This window comes from Fukomys damarensis, unplaced genomic scaffold, assembly GCF_012274545.1.
Source record: "Fukomys damarensis isolate Sample0158 unplaced genomic scaffold, DMR_v1.0_HiC HiC_scaffold_16, whole genome shotgun sequence".
NCBI classification, from domain to species: Eukaryota; Metazoa; Chordata; class Mammalia; order Rodentia; family Bathyergidae; genus Fukomys; species Fukomys damarensis.
In genome coordinates, this window is record NW_022900928.1 from 76,879,446 (window position 1) to 76,899,085 (window position 19,640).

Here is a 19,640-nt window from a genome sequence, read left to right on the forward strand (position 1 = left end):
AAAAAAAAAAAAAAAAAAAAAAGCCCACCAGGAAAGATATGTAAACTGCTCTGATCTAGGTAGCACATGCTAAGAAAAGACAAAGATAAAGTCAAATACAGTTAAAGGCAGTCCTCAGGCTCTTACAGATGAACTCTATATGGCAAGTACAGTCTGCGACAAATTTCTTCACTAGATTTCCAACACAGTGCTTTACAATCATTCAGATCTCTTAAAGACAAAAATGACAGCCTACAGATGGAAGGATGGTAATGAAGCAGGGAAGGGGAGAAGATGGTGATTTGCTTTTATTACATTTTTTAAATGTGGTCGGAAATTTTGTACCTTTTTGGTTACTGAAAAAAATAGAACAGTCCACTGTCCAGCAGAGGCTGCTTCAACTCTATTGCTCCCGGGGCTCATTCTGCATGGATCTGTGTGTCAGGGTGCTGCAAGGACAACTCTGTGGGCAGGAAGGCTCCCTGACCCAGTGCTGTGGCGTATGTCCTGCTCTGTGGGTGGGCAAAGCCAGAGGGCATGTACGTCCCCATGCCTGCCCCTCCGAAGCCGCCTCGCTGGTGCTGGGGCAGGGAGTGGTAATCCTCCAGGTTATCATACTGGGACACAACAGTCATATTGCTGTGGCGCTTGCCATGTGTTTGGTACTGGTATAGCACGCTGGGGTCCCTCTCCAGGTTCTGGGTATGGTGCAGCTTTAGGCTATGACTCCTCTCTGGCTTAGCGGGTGGGACCGCTGACTGGGTGAGGTGCTCCTCCTCCTTGTAGCAGTTTCTGGAGTGTTTGTCAGGGGCAGGTGGCTGTCTGGCACGAGGGTGCTCCAGCTCTTTGGAGAGCCTCACCTCTCTGTGATTTAGTCTTAAAGACTCCTGCCCTGAGGGGACGTATTTTCCTCCAGAGTTATGGTAGCTGCCTGGCTCAGCAGTGTCTGGTATCCCTTTGGGCCCATAATCTAACTGGCCAGCTGTTTGGATATAAGGTGGCCCATTTTTTGATTCACACAACTGCCTATGGCTTGCTTCCTGATGTGCCCTGTGCTCTGGGAGACTACAACCCATGTCATGGAGCTTCCTATTCCTAAGGCTGCTCTGCTTCTGAGGGAGGGAAGGCTTCTCTGCCTGTGCACTGCCATAGCTCCCATGGTGGAGAACTCTATCGAACTCATGCTCTGAGAGCTTCCTATAGAAGCGGTCATCTCCCTCAGGACTGACAGCTTTGGATGAGTGTCGCCCCTCTTTTCCCTCTGCCACTGAGAGAAGTCCAGTTTTCCCAGGATCGGATTTGCTGCGCAGATGGATGACATAGATCCCCCCCAAGTCATCTTGCATGGCTGGGGTCATGTTATCATACTGAGACATGACAGGGCCCTTCACTTTCTGTCGCGCACGGCTCTCTCTCCGGATGGACTGCATACGGTATTTCTCCATGTCCTCGAAGTCCCATGAGGTGCCACTGTGCTTTACATCAGCAGATGGAGGCATGCTGACTACATTATGGTCATTACCAGAGAAGTAACCAGTGCCACTGGCACGGGGACGCGGAGGCAAACCAGGGTAACTGTATAAGTTCTTGCCTTGTAGCCTAGGATTGTAAAGAGCAAAATCTCGACTTGGCAGGCGGTGAAGGGGCCTCAACTGCACTGTGCTATAGGCATCCACATCACAAAGGGCCCCGTCAGGACTGTAATAGGAACTGGAGGAACTGGAATATGGGCTGTAGCGGTAATGTACCCGTCCATTCTCAAAGTAAGGCTGAAGCTGAGTTACATGGTAATCTGAGCGGGCTTGGGAGGACTGATATGGCTTATACTGGTACAGGGGTCTTGGGCAGTAGGCTGCTTCATCATCCGGGGGAACTTCTGTCCGAGAAATGGGGACAGAGCGGATCATGGATGATGGGGGTGCGTGAAGGGACTGTACCCTCCGGATGGTAGGGTATGGTGGAATATCTTCAGGGTAACAAGCACTCCTAACAGAGGAGCTCAGAGAAGAAATATACTCAATTCGGCTGCATGGCTTGGAGTGGTGCCCAGATGCATTTCTTCCTGGAGCCACATAGGTGTTATAACGGGGACCCATGGAGGCTGGTGGCTCTGATCGGGCACCGTGTACTTGGTGTTGCTCCAACTTATTATGATGTGGAGGTACACTCTGGGGACGGAATTGGCAGTTTGAAGTCATACTGAAATGCAAACAATTTTCTGGGCCAAAGGGCTCAGTGGCAACATCAGGCCTGACAAAAGAGGAATAAGCTATTTTCTGAGAAGCATGCTTGGGTTGAGGGATAGGAAGTGGTAAAGGCAACACATCGTCCACTGAGGCTGATGAAGCAACACAGGAGTGGTAATTGGAGCTGCTGGTGCCATCTGCACTGCTGGAGTGTATGGCAGCAGCCATCTTACTCTCCATGGCCCTGGTGGAGGGCACTGGTGCCCCGAAGCCACAGGAGTGCCCAGGAAAGGACTCAGCACGCAGGTGGAGTAGTGGGACCCTGGTGCCTTCTCGAACCTTCTCAGGTAGGCCAGGCTGGAGAGCAGCAGCTGCAGCCATGGGACACGGGGCAGCTGCATTGCCATCACTGACAAAGATGGGCACAGGGTCATCCATGGCTCGAGGCTCAGGTGGCCTCTCTGGAGCTGGAACTGATCCTTGAACCTATTGAAAAATGACAATGTGATGAGTCTGTTCTTTATGATCCTCCAAGGAATCAAACGCTATTACATTTTTAACTTGCAGCTGAGGCTATCTGGGTGGCAGTTTGAAATCTTCACTGCCACTGCCAGGAAAGGAAGGCCTATGCTGCTATTTGGTACATCACATCTCTGGAGAGCTCTTCAGAGTTTCTAATTCATAATATGTTTGAAATGTGACACAAGGTTGCCTATGGCATTATCTTTTATGTGCAGGCTCAAATGAAAGTTTACTCAAATAATGCTGCAAAGCTTAAAAACAAACACCCAGCCTATCAGTATAGGTTAGCCTCAATACCAAGAACATTATATTCAATGAAAAGCGTTGACTGTCATCTGGAGGATTTTTATGTGACTCACCATTGTATACAGTGAGCAGTTTTAAACACCCCAGTAAAAGGAAGGGCAATAAGGTAACATTCAATTCAGAGGTTATCGTCTTTCACCACTTTTTAAAACTCCATTCCATTTGTAGATTTACAGTCCAAATATAATTCTCACAGAAAGACTGCAAAGATGCCATCCCTGAGAAGTAACTGCTAGAAATAGCATCTTCCAAGAACTAGAAATTTAAGTCTTTTTAGTTTAAGGTGATCACAAAATAACCTGTGCTATTTTTTTAAAAATCAGAAAACTAGAAAAAAGTCCTTAGGTCTGTGTACAAAATTCTCTCACCAAAACAAGTACTTGGCTATGGAACAATCTGCTAGTTAAAGATAAAAAAATAATGCAAAATCCTAATGTACTATAATGTCTTACACTTTTAAGAAGCCTGCAAGGCAGATTCTTACAGATGTCTTAAGCATGAGGTATTTTCACTGTGCAGATAGGAGTAATTGTCAGAAGGTGGTAAAACTACTTGCCCAAAGTCACAGTGAGTCAATGATGGAGGAGGGGAGGGAAAAGAAAGGGAAGGGAAAGGAAGGGAAGGAAGGGAGGGGAGGGGAGGGGAGGGACAAACACCCCTCACGTTCAACACCTAAAACCCAGCCGGTCTCATGCAATCATTACATTACATTACTCTGAAGAAAAGACCTAATCAGTGATAGTGAACCTTCTTTTAGAGACTGAGTAGTCAAACTGCAAGCCCAAAGCCACTTACTTATTGCAAGGTATCAACACTACAATTAAACTTGAATACTGAAGTTTTAATTTAGAAAAACAACTCATACATTAACATCTTTTGCCTTAAAAGAACAACAAATAACAGATGTTCTGTAGGTTCGCCACCACTGACCTAGATGCTTACAGAAGAAAAGGTAGCAGGTATAGTTAAACTATCATTGTCAATTAACTGCTCTTTCTTTCTTTTTTTTTTGGTACAGGGGATCGAACTCAGGTCCTTCGATTTGCTGCACTAGCGAGGCAGGCAGCGAAACCACTGAGCTAAATCCCCAGCCCAATTAACTGCTCTTTCTTCAGAGAAAAACTAGTAGCCAGGTAGACTCAAACCTCAAATTGGAACTATTTCATGGAAACCTGCCACAAGATTTAAGAAATTATATCTGACTCACAAATAGTAATACACCTTGCTGAAAAATAACATACCTTTGAAAAAAGTATATTTCACCTCATTGAGTTCCTCTCCTTCTTACCTTGTGGGAATTATTTACTCCTATACTGGTTGCTGCTTGTACTTGCCCCATGACTGGTAGCTGCTCTGCTGGCCTCTGGGAAGGAGGTGCGGGAAGGGGACGATTTCTGTGGGGGCGCTGGAGGGTGGCAGCAGTAAAGTCAGCAGCAGTAGGCTGTTCAGCCACCGCCCAGCTGGTGTCTTTGATGCTTGTTTCAGCTGCCGCAGTTGCTATCATGTAAGCCATGGTACCCGTGCAGGCATTCTCTTCAGGGGACCCAGAAGGCAGGTAGATTTTGTCCATAGGCAAACTCGAAGGCATGGGAGATTCACCTGTGAGCTCTGTAGGGTGATGGAGCTTATCCACACTTGCACCAAAGTAGGAGGGAAGCTGATCCCCACTGTAGAAGTGGAGCGCAGATTGGTCCTGCTCTGCAAAGGAAACCCTCAGCACGCTGGGCTTCCCAGCCTGGTCTTCAGGGAAGCTTCTTTGATCATCAGACTTCTCTGAGTCAGTTAAGGGAGCTAAAGCAATTCTGGCCTTTTCTGGGTCCCCAGATAAACAGTCTGGATGTGACTTACTCCCTAGTAAGTCTACTTGATGGAGGTGCTCCCCAGATTCTGTTGTGTGAGAATGGGGGAGATCCCCAATAGCTGCTGTCTCTGGGAGAGGCTGGTCACTATTCCCCAGTGCGTTGTTCTGGAGGTGGAGCTGCTCTGCTGGTCGATTCGTCTGGAAATAGGCCTTATCTAGAGCAACACTAGAGTAGGGACTGGGCAGCTTATCTTCAGAGGTAGCCACTATGTCTCCATAATTTGTATACCCAGTCTGGGATGCCCCTGGTCTCTTCAATGTCTGAGTTGAGGCTTGCTGTGCAGACTCAGCTAACGCTAGTGCCAACATTCGGGCGACATTTTTCGGAGGCGGAGGTGGTGGGATAAGAGAGACTGAACTGACAGGAACGGGATCCTGAGGGGGGTCATGGGTAACTGCTCCTAGTGGGAAATTGGGAAAAAAAAAATGAGAATGAAAAGGTGGCTTACATTATCCTATACGGAAAGTCAAACACTCCCCATCTGATCATTAAAAAATAGATGCTTTCCATATTTCAAAATGGCAATCCATGATCTTCCATCCCACATGCAAATGCTGTTGAAAACACATCTGGTTCAGAAGGAAAACTAAAACAGTGGTTGCAAGCTCCTCTCGAACTGCTATAGGGTGGGAGGGGCAGGCTCCTCACCTGGCTCAAAAAGGACTGCTTAGAACACAAGCTTTGAGTGCTTGCAAATTGTGATTAAGCACAGTTTTTACATAGGCTGGTGTAGGCTGTCTTACTAACTTGTAAGGCTAGCATAATGGTATTTATTAGAAGTGAAAATAGAATCAAGAGCTATAAAGTGGTGTAAAAATTATCCACAAATTTTGACTGTCCAAAGGGATAAAGGGTCTTTTGAGAAGTTCTGAAGCAGGACATGGGCTCTTTGGGGAGTTCTGTTTGACTGATTTTAATTTAGGGCTTTGAGCCATCAGCACTACTCAGGAAAGCATTCTTTTTGATTAAAGACTAGCTGTGGTACAAATTTCTCTATTAGAAGGCACAGATGGCACACAGGATTGAAGATCCCTCTTAACTTAAAGAAAAAAGGGAGGAAAACAAACGGTACCTGTCTGAGTCTGTCCAGAAGCTACAGCCTTACTCTGACTGCTCGGGACAGACCGATCCTCTTTCCCTGGCAATTCTACTTCTTCAGCAGCCACCTGGTCCAGGGGCTGGATTTCAGGTTCACATCCTTCTTGGGCCTCTCTCTCATTTGCTTTCATCTTTACTATCTGGGTGGGGGATCTATTTGTGACATCACTGTCTTCCATGCTCTTGTTCCAGGTTGGAGATGATGTATTCTGAGCTGCAGTATTTGGGATGGTACCAATGACTTCTGACACCCGAGGCGGAAGGGTCACTGAAATTGGCTCTGATATGTTCATGGAAGGTGATTTAGTTAACTTCCGTCCAATCTTTGGAGAGAGAGCATAGACGACCTTTTCAGTAAATGAGGATGGCTTAGATGATTTCTCTTCAGGTGGGCTCAAGTCCAGGGAAAAGAATGGACTCAGTTTCTCCTGAACTGGAGAAACCGGTTCAGAGCTTGCAGTGCTTCCTGGAGTCTGAGACTGACTACCACCTGTTTCTATATCCTTTTTATTGGCACATGGTTTATCCTTTGAGTATCCTAATGAATCTAAAAAGGAAGCACCACTCTCCAGACATTCTGACTCGGCCTTAGGAGGACTACATTGAAAGGACATTGGATCAAAATCCAGGCTGGCCACTCCAATGTCTGGTGGGCTCAAATCAACGTCCTCAGCAGAAGGAGGAGACATTAGAGCTGGAATATGCAGAAGCCCTACTTCCTCCTCACTCTCATTGTCATGGGGCAAATTATCATAGGAATTACAGCGGTTCCCCAGCATTTCTCCATTAAAAGAGGCAGAAAGGGCATCACTGCTAGATCGGGGTCTTCTAGGCCGGAAAAGCTTGGAATCACCTAGTAAAAATGGACAGCAATGTCAAAGTGTGAATGTCACTTGATATACAATGCTATGATAAATCACTGACTTAGAACAGCAGGAACTTTCCGTTTAGGGTAGGAAAACAGAACCACTCATTCTCTATCAATTGCTTCTGGGTGCACATGGATCCTTTACTCTTACAGCAGAACCTCTGAGTCAACTGCTATATGATAAGCACATCTGACATAATCAGAGGGAGAATGCACCATTTCAAGGTCTGAATAAGAAAAAAAAAATACTTCAGGTCTCTGAGATTCTATTACTGGTCCAACACTGACTTCTGGTGTGACTTTGGGTAAGTTCTTTTTCATTTATTTGGATTGTATTGTATCACTGGCCTCCCATATGATTTGTGAGGCAGAACTAATCACTTTAAATAGCACCCTGGATAGTTAACAACGAATAAGATTGTTTATTTCAGGTAAATATTTTTATAGTACCCGTATTTCTTAAAAAAGAACTTCTCAATTGAAAATACTTGCATATATGTAGTAAAGGATTCCACTTATTTCTTTTAGAGTAGCTTTCAGTTTCTTAAACAGAGCCCTACAGAGTGATAGACAGTGTAGACTACTCATAACATTACTTGACATAATTCTAAGAAGTAAATATTTTTAGTGCATATTGAATCAAATAAAGTGCTCTAATTAAAAAAAAGAGTATTATTCAATTTTATATTCAAATGGTGAAATAATACACCTTTATTCTATGAGAATTACTATAATTGCCATAGTGAAAACATATACTGTTTACTATACTGTTCCGGTAGATTATCTTAACTGCAATTTAACTGAAAATCTTTTGGAAAATTCCTAAACTGTCAGCGACTCAGAAAGAACTTCTCTGAATCATAAGCAAAGACACTGGTCAATGAGAATCTACAGTTTGAAGAACTAATAATAAATGAAGATGAGAAAATTGACCAGAATGATTAACACCTCAGGATATTTCAAAAGAGCATGATTGGAATTAAAAATCCAATGGCTTTAAGAAAGCCTTTGGTAAATAAATATGTGTTAGCTCTGATCACTTTTGCACAAAGAGCCTTCTTTATAATGTGCTGCCCAAATCAAACACCAAGTAATGGGTATTCTAGTGTGTTCTTATCTTACATGGTTTTGCCCAAAAATATTGTACCTTCTCCCCAATCAACATGGAAGCAATTCTTTATTCTAAAAATTACTGCATAGTTGCAACTGTAATTCCATTTTTACTAAACAGAACAAACATCTATTTCATATTTTAGGTTCATTTTCCAACTTATGTTGCAACCAAACCTTCCAATATATACCATGAAACTTTGGTCCCAATTTTAAGCAGATTCACTTTAAGTTGCCTTCTCCAGGTGCTAAATATTCTTGGATAATGAAGACCACCTGTAATCAGTCTGACGTATGAAATTTAAGGTCAGGTTAAACCATTTTGCAAGACAAAAGACAGTCATAAAAACTGTTTACTTTTGTAGTTTAAAACAAATATCTTCTTATTGTGAAATCTAATGAAGGGGACAGTTTTACTAGGCATTAACAAATATAAGTGGTTGATTTAAAACATTTTTGGCCATTTTTATGTAAATAAATAGCAATCATGCCAAAATACTGACATCACATTAAAATATCACTGAATTTTACTCTGAACAATATTAAATACATATTAAAATTCTTAGAAGCGATATTTAAGCATATTATTTATAGGCCAGGGATTGAGCTCAGTGGTGGTGCTGCCTGCCTCACAAATGCAAGGTCGCAAGTTAGATCCCTGGTACCAAAAAAAAGCCAATAAAAAATGTATATTATTTATAAAGTGCATTTAGCTACTGTGTTCATATTCCTTTATGCCATCCATGATGGAATAAAAAAATTTATGCTTTCAGTCTCACCATCAACTGCATGGAGAGAAGTAAGAGACTCCTCGCTTTTAGCTGACCGTAGAGTTCCTTCTGCCCTGCCACCTGAAGGCAAAGAACAAGCGTGTAGAGTTTTATTATTGTTACAAAGTATGCAGTTAACGGGATCAGTGCTTTTCCTAACACATGCTTAAATTCCCACAAGTGATTACTTGCCCATTTTGAATTTTTCAATTTACTACCCTGTTATATAAAGTGTTGCATTGTTTTTAATAGTTCTCATTTGAAAAATCTCTTTTCAAAAGGATCATGAACTCGAGCACAGAGATGAACTAGCAGACTTCTTTCTTGTTTATTTCCTAAAAGACCAATGTGTATCCTTTTGTGTGTGCATGTGTGTGTGTGTGTGTGTGACAGGGTCTCACTGTGTAGTTCAGGCTGGCCTTGGGATTCATTATGTCGCACAGGCTGGCCTCGAACTCATAATGACCCTCCTGCGGCAGCCTCGCCAGTGCTGGGATTGTAGGTGTGTAAGCACCACATCCAGCCTGCACATGAATCCTGAGATGATATCACATTGCACTTACAGTGGGCCCACCATCAATGACTGGTATCCATCAAAGAAGACAAGACATAGAGACACAAAGACTCATGAAATGGGAGCAGAGGGTGGTGATGCTGCCTCAAGTGAAGAAAAAAGCCAGGAGCTTCCAGGGGTGGGAGAGACAAGGAAGGCTCATTTCCTGGGGTATAGCCCTGCTGCCAGCTGCCAGAATTAACGTGAACCTCCACAGCTGTGAGGGAATACATTCCTGTTATTTTAAGCCACTTGATTTGCTGGAATCTGTTACTGCAGCCTAGAAAACCCACATGGTCACTTTAATTAGATGCTGCTAAACAACTTCCTCTAACACTGGCTGCTAGTACTGGACAGTGCCCACACTTCCTCTGCTGGGGACAGTACGCTTCTCTTCCTTTGTCTATCATCCTAATTATCTTTTCTCACTACTCTCTGAAAACTCTTCTTTTATTATTTTTTAATCAATTTATTATTTTTTGGTATCAGGGATCGAACTTGGGTCCTTGCACTTGCAAGGCACGTGGCAGAACTACTGAGCTAAATTCGCGGCCCAACTCTTTTAAATATAGCTTTTTCACAGGATGCAGCCCTCAATTTGCTTTTCTTCTCACCCTGTCCCCACCTCCCACCATTCTTAGTCTCCTGTTGATTACGTCAATCATTGCTTATCCTTCACTGCCTAAGTCAAAGGTATCTTTCCTCACCACCAGCCTCTTTGCCATAAGAGCTGATTTTGTACAAAATTATTTCAATAGCTATCATTCTGCAGTGAAACTTATTTTCATACACACACACACACACACACACACACACACACTTCCCATTCAGACTGTGGAAGCAAAAGCACTACCTTAATTTTCTTTCTCCCTGAAAGGCCTGCTGTCAAAATTATCTAATGTGATTATATACTGAATGAGTTAATGCATGGAACATCATACTAATATTACCTAAGAAGACGACTGCTACTATCCCTTCTGGATTTAAAAGTTGTTACTACCAAAACATGGGTTTTAAACTATTTTTGAAAGAGTAGTTCTTTTTAATAGTAATAGATTTACTTGATCAAATAAGAAACTCTTATCAAAGCATCAACTTGGACTGGCTTTTCCCAGGAATTTCTGGGATGCACTTTTGAATTTGTTGGAGTAGGTTGTATATGCATGGCCTATCTGGTTCCTTGTCCCTTTCTCTCTGGTACTAGTCCCCTGCTTTGCTTCCCAGATGCCACAAACTAACAGCTCTTCTCTGTCATACTTTTCTGCAATATTATTTCTGTCCTTGAGCCAGACAACCATGGACAAAGTCCCCCCAAACTGTGAGCCAAATTAAACCTCTCCTTTAAATTGTTGGTTGTGGGTATTGTATTCAGCAACAGGAAAACAAACTCATATAAAAAACTGGTGCCTAGAGCGAGGCCATTGTTGTGACTGTACATGAACCAAATGTACATACCTAACACATTTACAATAGGTCAGTAATTCACATGTCTAACTGCCTGGCAACTCTGAAACACCAGCAGTACATGCATAACTGTCCCATTGGGGCAGCATGGGACAATCCCCTTGTGTGGTATAAGCTGTTTGATGGGACAGTCATGGTATACCACATACATGTTCAAGCTATTGGAAACATATAAAGATTTGGAGATGAGCAGTATGGAAGTTTTAGAATGCAATGAGCAGGACTCGAAGCATGATTCTACTTGGAGTCTAGAGGAGCAGAATACTGGTAAAAATATGGAGAGGAAAAGTTAGGTTCAGGAAGTTTCAGATGGGAACCAGGATTCCACTGGCATCTGGACTAGGGGCCATGTGTGTTACACTCATGCAAACAATTTGTCTACATACATTTTTCTCATAACATGAGACTTTGTAGGAGACTGAGAATAAGAGTGGTAGCCTAATCTGGTGGAGGAAATTACAAAATAGTTCAAAATTCAGGCTGCGGCATATATACTCATGGCTGTTTTAGCCAGATTTATAGTAAAAAGTGGAAGCAAAAAGCAGATCAAAAAAATTAGAAAAACTCACATTTTGGCCTAGAATAATCCATGTAAAAAGCTGGGGCCAAATGAGGTGGGGCTGCTAAAGAGATTAGTGGTTCATGGATGCCTCTATTTACAAACAATTTGGTTTGCAAACAAAAGTATTCAGCAAAATTTTGCTTCTATTCATCAACTCCACATTTCTGCACTGGGTGACAAACATGATCACAGCCATCTCCCCCACATAAACACAAACACAGCTATCTTCCCAATAAAACAAATTAAGTTTGTAAATTGAGGTACCACTATATTTTGTACAAGAAAAAACATGCCTTGAGGGCTTCCAAAGGATAAGCAAGACTACACCCCCTACAAATTCAAGGGTGTATAAGTATCATCTTTCACTAAGTAGATAGTCCCTGGCACCCCTACTTGAGAAGGGCTTCCTAGGGTATTGGTAGTGGTTCCCACAGGATTCATTTCACAGTGCTCAGCCACTCAAACACTCAGAATCCACTACAGCCATGGCCACAGGAGCCTGGCTACTGTCTCTGCTGACAGCTGGACTAGGTGTTGTCCACATAATGTTAGCTTTACTGGCATGCAGAATATGAATTGTAGGGTCAGAGAGGCTTCCTCGCAAAAAGGCCCTGAATGGATAGTACATGAAACTGTGGAGATGAAGCCAAAGGTGTATGGAGACCCCAGAAAGTTGGAGATGCTAAGGAAAGCTGCAGACCATGAGTGGAGCCAGCTAAAGAGAGAGGCCATGGGGCTACAAGTAATGTGGGCACCTAGGCCCTTTGGAACTCACATTTCATCCTCAAATGCTCTGTATGCCAGACATGGAGCGGTAAGACTTAATGTTTGCTCTGCTGGATTTCAATTTTATTTTGGTCTGATTCTTTTCTTAACATAATTTTCCTCCCTTTCAGAATGGGAATGACAATCCTCTGCAACTATACCTTGGGATTATGTAACCTGTTTTGAATTTTTGCCTTGAGTTTCAGAATAGACAGACTTCTGAAAAATGCTGGAACCACTGAGACTTTGGAGAAGGGATTGTAGCATTTCTATTTTTATTAATGTTAGGCAAAATTATAGCTTTTATCTTTATTTGGAGATTAAACAAAATTTAAAGAGATGTGTTTGGGTTACAACTGACAAGGGATGGAATGTGATGTTTATATGTCAATCTGAACTGGCTTTGAGACTATGTTGGGGATTGGTGGGGCACAGTTCTGGGTGTACATGAGTGGGCTGTGGAGATGTGGTTTTGGGGGTCTACGGCTGGTCCCTTGCCCTTCCTCTCTTGCACTGTTTCTATTCTTTGCTTCCATGAACTAAGCAGCTTTGTTCCACCAAATCCTTGGGCTACACCATTTCTGCCTAGAGCCATATGAATATGGATTGAATCCTCCAAAACCATGAGCCTCTCTTACTGTAAGTTGTGGGTGTTAGGTACTGTGTCCAGCAACAGAGAAGCTATTAGAAACAATGTACAAACTATGTTACAAATGTGTTTTGGATTTTTAATTGCATTCTGTAATCTTTTCGGTTTCCTTAAGAAATTGAGTTCTTCTACATATTTATATAAAATTTATACAACTTTTCAAGTTAAGAATAAGGAACTGTTCATGAAGGCAATCTACTTGTGCCATGTAACTGTGCGCATACTTATTGAGGTCTATGATGACAATATATGGGGTGATAGTGGTAGACATGGGACCTGTCAATTAAAACTCCTCTGCAGCAGCAAGAAAGGAGTATGCGGCACTCACCTTTCATAGCCATGGCCTTCATCTCTGAAGGCTCACTCTCATTGCGCTGCAACTTCCGCTTAGAGACAGATGATGACTTCCCCAAGTTGAAAAAAGAACGCCAGCTGCCCACAGGGGATTTTTTCATCTTATTTTGAGGCCTCTTTCTATAAGAGAAAAAATAGTCAACATTAAGACAGCCAAGAGTCTTTTTTATAGAAAAAAATGAATAAATGGTAGAACCAAACAGCTAGTGAGGCCCAGGTGAAATAGTAAACAGACCTCCACCTTCCTTACAGAACACTCTAGAGCATGAAATGAAAAGGCAGTATGCAGATTTTAACACTGATAATTAGTTTCACAAAGATCATTTTATGCACATTATATTTAGACCCTACTTCATAATCTGTAAAATAAGTTGAGTAAGACATAACTGGGAAAAGGAACTTAGTATTAAATAAACCTCCAAAAATAAAACAAAGAGACTGATTTTAGGTGTGAGTAAAGTGAATACAGACAAAAAGATTAATAATAACTAACATGTGTCAAATGCCACATCTGTGATAAGTACCTTACCTTATATACAGTGCCTCTTTTAAGGCAAAAATAACCACACGTGGCAGGTACTATTATTCTCATTTTATGGCTGAAGGAATAAGAAGTTCAGAAAACATCCTTGAAGTTATAAAACTATTAAGTGATAGAGTCAGGTTTGAAACCCAAGTCTATATACACATGTTTTTATCTACTTCATGTCAGTGGTTCCAGCATTTTTCAAAAGTCTATTATGAAACTCAAGGTAAAATTCAAAACAGGTTACATAATCTATTCTATAAAATAGATTTTGAATAAATGATGGAGTTATAATATAAAGCCAAGATGCTCAGGGTATGTTCTAACATTTTATTTGTTTTAGCTATGGGAGGTGAAAGGAAACTAGAGGACTACACTAAAATATAGGAAAAAGATATCTGAAGGTTGCATTAGTAAAACTGAATCCAGAGATGATCCTTACTTTCATGTGTAATACTCAAAGAAGCAGAGATATTAAAAAATAATTTTACATAATTAGTCTTCTTAGTATGACCCAGTAAAGAAGACACAGAAATTTCTTTAGGGAAACAGAGATGTCAGAGCTGACAGGGACCTTGAGAGGTCACACTATCATTTCTGCACCCCTAGAAAGCTTGACTAAAGATTGGCTGCTGGGCCCATCACAAAGGTTCTGACTTAGTAAGTGTGGGGTGGGCTGGAGGATCTGCCTACTAACAACTACCAGGTAATGTGATGCTGCAGGTCAGGAATAGAGAGAAAAGAACTAATGTCAAGTAAGTCACTGTCCATTCATTGCTTTCTGAATATACTGCTCCAACAATGCTTATTTCTAAGAAAATTCCTAAATAATGCATCTCAGAAAAATTAACCTCATATTGTAAAAGTGTGTAATTTTTTCCTGTACTTTCCCTGGCTTTCTTCTTTCACAAAATTAGGTGATAGTGTAATGCTTTGCAAAAAATCATTTTTATTATTTCCTATCAATTGTCAAACATCATCTTTATTCAAATAAATTTTTCTTGTACTGGTCCAGAATTTAATATATAAATACTAAAATATGAATTTAAAAGCAAAACAGGGATGGGGAGAGCTCAGGCCACAGAGCATTTGCCTAGCACACATGAGGCCCCAGGTCTACTTCCCAGCAATGGGGGAAGAAAAGAAACTAAAAGAAAACAACACATGATTATGGAAATCCTATTTTTATTTGGGATTTAATGAATTTTACCTTTCCAGTGGGAACTCAATTATGGTATGAAATTTCCCCTGAAGTGCAGCAGGTCCTTCTCCTACTTCAATGTATTTATTTTCAGTCATAATTGGAGAATTGACCTGAGCTTGTGTTCTTGCCTGGGCTTCCTCCAAAGTCAGAAGCTTGGTGGATGGAGAAGAAACCAGCAGAGACTTGGGCCTAGATAAAGATGCTTCAGAAATTAAGGGACAGAAACAATGATAAAACAAAGTCAGAAACAAAGTCAATGATGAACGAGTGTGTAGCAATCTGTTCGTGTGCCCACCTATCGACCTATCAGTGTTGTTTTGAATTTCTTCAGGTTTTTAAAGTGGCAAAAATCTCAGTGTATACACTGTGTAATAAAAACTTACATTACATCATAATTTAAAGTAATTACTCTCTCAATAAGCTGTTCAAACCAGCTTATTTCTAAACAAATTTCTAAATAACATGTCTCAGAGAGAAAATCAACCCCTCACAGTTAAAGTATGTAATTTTTCCCTGTGTAATTCCCTGTACAATTATGTGTGTGTTTAATTCATTCATAACTATTTTCCGTTCTTTTCTTTTTTTGGAAATGGGGATTGAACTCGGGTCCTTGCATATTTTCCTTTCTTAAACATACTAGGAAAGCTGACAATTCAGATATTTTTAGTTTTTAAAGGAACTTTCTTCTCTTCTACATTATACCTCAATATACATCAAGACTTTTTGTGATTTTTTTTCAATTTGTCACAAACTCAGATCATAATAAAATCATTACATAGCATTCACAATGTACATATAAAATAAAGGTCAATTTGAAAGACAGATATAAATTGTCTATCTTCTACCATTGACATTTTTAAAAAATTGAGATGAGAAATGCAAAGTTTATTATTTCTTTACAAGTACAGAAACATATTGTGGTAGTAAATAACATCTTCCTGAGTCCTACCTGCCCCTTCCTGCATGACTGCACTGATTTTGCCACTGAAAAGCACATCTACATGATTGAGGATGAATTCCACAACCACAGACTGAATTCTCACTTCCATGAAAGCTGCTGTTCCACTGAAGCAGGCAGACTCTATCTGTTTTGATCTGTGAGATAAACAACATTTCTAGTCATAAAATGAGCAGTCTTAAAGGGCATTTAAACAAATGTAAATCACATGAAAATCAGCAAGAAATAATACTTTTACAGTCTCTTAGTTAAGCCCCACTTTCCTGTTTTAGGGAGATGCTAATTAAGAGGACAACTAAGGAGCATTAATTAATTTTAGATCCAGTAACAGAACTAAAATAATTAGTTACAGTGAAGGTCATACATCAAATGCAAACTACCTGAGCAGGTTAGGAGCCCAGACGATTGCTAAGTTTTTTGCATGCATGTTTGTGATAGAGCAATAGTCTGCTAGAAGAGACAAGTGCCTCATCAGGAACTCCAGTGTTCTGGAAAATGAAACACAACATATCAATAGAAAAATACATTCCACAGCAGTATAGAATATAAAGGCCACTGACTTTTTAAGTTTTCAACAGTAAAACAGAAAAAAGAGAACATACTAACCTAAACATATTTTTTGCTACCTAAGTTTAAATAGCAGAAGTGAGTCCTCCATAAGAGTTTGTTTCTAGACCAAATAGTATTTGGAATTTATGCTATTCTACTTTCAGCAGACAACTAAGAAGAAAGGATTTAAATACTTCTACAAAAGAAAAAAAACCAATATTCACAAGCCTAAAAAATGGTTAAAAGGAAAATTCCAATACGTATTGAGGGGAGGACATTTGAGCAACCAACGTACTTTTGGAATAAAGTGCCTATTTCAAATTGTAGTAACTTTACCTTGTCCATTCAAAAAAAGTTTATTTAAACAATTCCACATACACTAAGATTAAATAACTGAGCAGTGCTTTTGAAAATAAAACATCATTATCTTAAATGCAAGTTAAACCAGTTGCAAGTACACGCACATAACCTATCAGCTGCATGTGTCAGTGTCCTACTTCACTGTACAGGGCCTAAGATTGCTAAAGACAATAAATAAAAGACAGAAATAGAATAGTAATCAATGTTAAATTGTGATCTTCGTATGAGCCATGATGATTCAGATGGACCTAATATGAACTTGAGAAGAAAAGGAAGACAGCAGCCAGACTTCGCACTGCACTTTTAAGGGGAGTCTCATTTAATTCCCACAGTAAATGAACTACAGACAGTATTACCAGCTTTGACAGGAAAGAGAAGTGAAAACTGGCTAGTGGTTAGAGACAAGCAGTGGTAGTCAGGCTGGGACTTAAATTAAGGTCAGAATGGCTCCAAAGTGCCTGCTCCTACTTTGGCTCATCTGTGGTGAAAATGGTATTGTCTGTTCCTCTTGTACACAGTAAAAAAGGAAAAACAGACAGGAAGGCACACATGAAGGAGGTGGGAAACCTGAGAAACCTGTTCAGAAGACAGCAAAATTTTATTATAGAAAGGAGGGATATTAAAGAACTTCAGAAATGTATTTAACAAGAAATGCAAACGAAAACAACCACAGGTACCTATTTTGTTTGTCTATCTAATTATAAAAATTTCTTGAAGTCAGCGTAGAATTTAATTAGGCTTCCATGAAGTAAATACTTCATATTCAGCAGGTGAGCATGAAACTGCATAACCCTTCTGAGAGCACACTCTGGGTGATTTTCTACATAGAGAATAAAAATGTCAGTATTTTTTGGTTTCTAGAATTCAACTGCCAGATCTTCATCCTAAAGAAAATCTAGACTCTGTGTGGAAGAATGTTCAGCATATATGTGGATTAAAAAAGCAAATTAGGGGAACATGAGAGAACAACATTAAAGATTACATTTTGAAGAAGATAAGGAATTAAGAAGCATAAATGTTAAAATCTTTAACAGTGTATACAATATATAAACATGCAATATACTAATGAACATCTACTAAGTACAAGGCTGTATTCTGAAAATATAGCGATAATACAGAATAATGTCAGGGAGTATACATTTTAAAGAGGTTGAATATTGAATGGGTAATACAGTATAAATAAAAATGTACAGTCATATATATGTTCAATATATATAATGTATAGAGGAACGATAATATTCAACAGGAAAGACTACATTGCAAGGGAGTTCTCTACACAAAATTAATGAAGGAAATAATTATTATATGAGAATATATATACATGTATGTGTATTGTTTCTATGAAACCTTAGCTGAATGTTTTGCTAAGTAAATATAAAAATGAAATCACCCCAAAAAAGGGTAGATGCCCCCTAGTGGTGCATGCTTGTAATTCCAGCATTCTGGGAGGCTAAGGCATGAGGACCCTAACTTGAAGATTGACCTGGGCAATTCAGGGAGATACTGATTCAAAAATTTTAAAGTTCTGGGGATGCAGTTCAGTGCAAAGGCCATGGGTTCAATACCCAGCAGTACCGGGGCAGCAGGGGTGGGCAAAGAACAATTTGAAGAACAAAATGTATAAATACTAATAATGTTCTCTCAGTGAAGAGACTATATCTGTGGGACAAGAACTGGATGTTATAAAGTAGGAACAGGAAAGGGAGGGAAGAAATCTGCTCTTGGAAATCATTATAAAAAAACCAAGAGGGTCTGGAAAAAATATGAGTAGAAAATGACAAAAAGAACACGAGAAAATAAAAGAGTTCAATAGCTGAAATAATAACAGGAAGAGAGCGGGGTTTAAATTGCAGAAAGACCATCAAAGAAGTAGCACAAATTTCCAGAAATGAAAAAAAAGCCCATCAAGTGCCCAAAGTTAAGAATAAAAAGAACCCACAACAAGGTATGAGTCTATGAAAACTGATCACAAGATATATTTTAAATTTAAAAGCACCTGAATGACAAAGACAAAACAAAATATAACCAAAGATGTCATAGAAAGATGGGTATCAGATTATGGTGCAGTTTTTTGGTAGACAAAAATGGTGTGATACTATCACAATTATGAAGAAAATTATTTACATACTAAAATTATATAATTAACAGTCAAATGCATAAGTAGGAATATTTTTAGATATTAAAGTCTCAAAAAATTTAGATCGTGTATCTTTCTCAGCAAGATATTAAAGGTATATGTGACAAAAGTATGGAATAAAAACAGGGAAGATGACAAGAGATCCAGAAAAGGACATTCTAACTCACAGAGGAGGTGACAGAAAATTCCAAGGAGCAGGTACAGGGGTGGCAATGTCTTCTTCATTGTAGGTCAAAAGTGAAACCAGACTGAACTGAAGCAAGGAGAAAGACCAAAAAAGACCTTATAAAAGGTAATTTTCAGGAAAAAACACATGAAAATGTTGCTTGGTGTGTGAGAAAACTGTGCAAGAACAATAAATAGGCTTGTTAAAGAACCTGTAGGATAAACTGGAAACAAACAGAAAATCAGAGACAAACAAAAGCCAAGTACTCCACAAAAAACACAAAACGTTATTCCTGGAGACAGGGATGTAGCTCAGAGGTATAGCGCCTGCCTGGCAAACATGAGACCCTGAGTTTGAGTCCCGATACCACCCCTCCCCCTAAAAAAAGTTGTTCCTTAAAGTATATCCCTGGGTAGAGCTGTGAGTAACAGTTACAGAGATGGTACAACATAAACCCTAAATACTTACCTAACTAAATGCTCATGTAACTGGACTAGGTACAGGAAAGAAGGGGAAGTATGTTTGTGGGCACTAGGGAAGAGTATGAGAGATCCTCATTTACCATGAGAAGATAAAAAAAAAAAAGAAAGAAAAATTGAGAAATAGCAATGCCAAAGTGCTATTAGAAATGGGAAATAAAGTGACACAATATTAACTATGAATGCCACTTGACTTTGTAAACTGTGTATATA

General features: G+C 40.0%; 1 protein-coding gene across 4 annotated transcripts in view; it reads right to left on the reverse strand.

Moving 5' to 3' along the window:
* Window positions 1-6: 6 nt before the first annotated feature.
* Window positions 7-19,640, reverse strand: part of Arhgap32 (Rho GTPase activating protein 32) — a 157,677-nt gene continuing 138,043 nt past the window's right edge. For all 4 annotated transcript variants that reach the window (XM_010616568.3, XM_033764428.1, XM_010616570.2 and 1 more), the window contains 8 exons: window positions 16,117-16,224; window positions 15,728-15,873; window positions 14,785-14,980; window positions 13,023-13,168; window positions 8,711-8,782; window positions 5,928-6,806; window positions 4,282-5,255; window positions 7-2,651 (listed from right to left, as the gene is read on the reverse strand). In XM_010616568.3, the coding sequence (XP_010614870.3) occupies window positions 399-2,651; window positions 4,282-5,255; window positions 5,928-6,806; window positions 8,711-8,782; window positions 13,023-13,168; window positions 14,785-14,980; window positions 15,728-15,873; window positions 16,117-16,224 (4,774 nt within the window). In that variant the 3' untranslated portion in view covers window positions 7-398. The remainder of the gene's footprint in view (window positions 2,652-4,281; window positions 5,256-5,927; window positions 6,807-8,710; window positions 8,783-13,022; window positions 13,169-14,784; window positions 14,981-15,727; window positions 15,874-16,116; window positions 16,225-19,640) is intronic.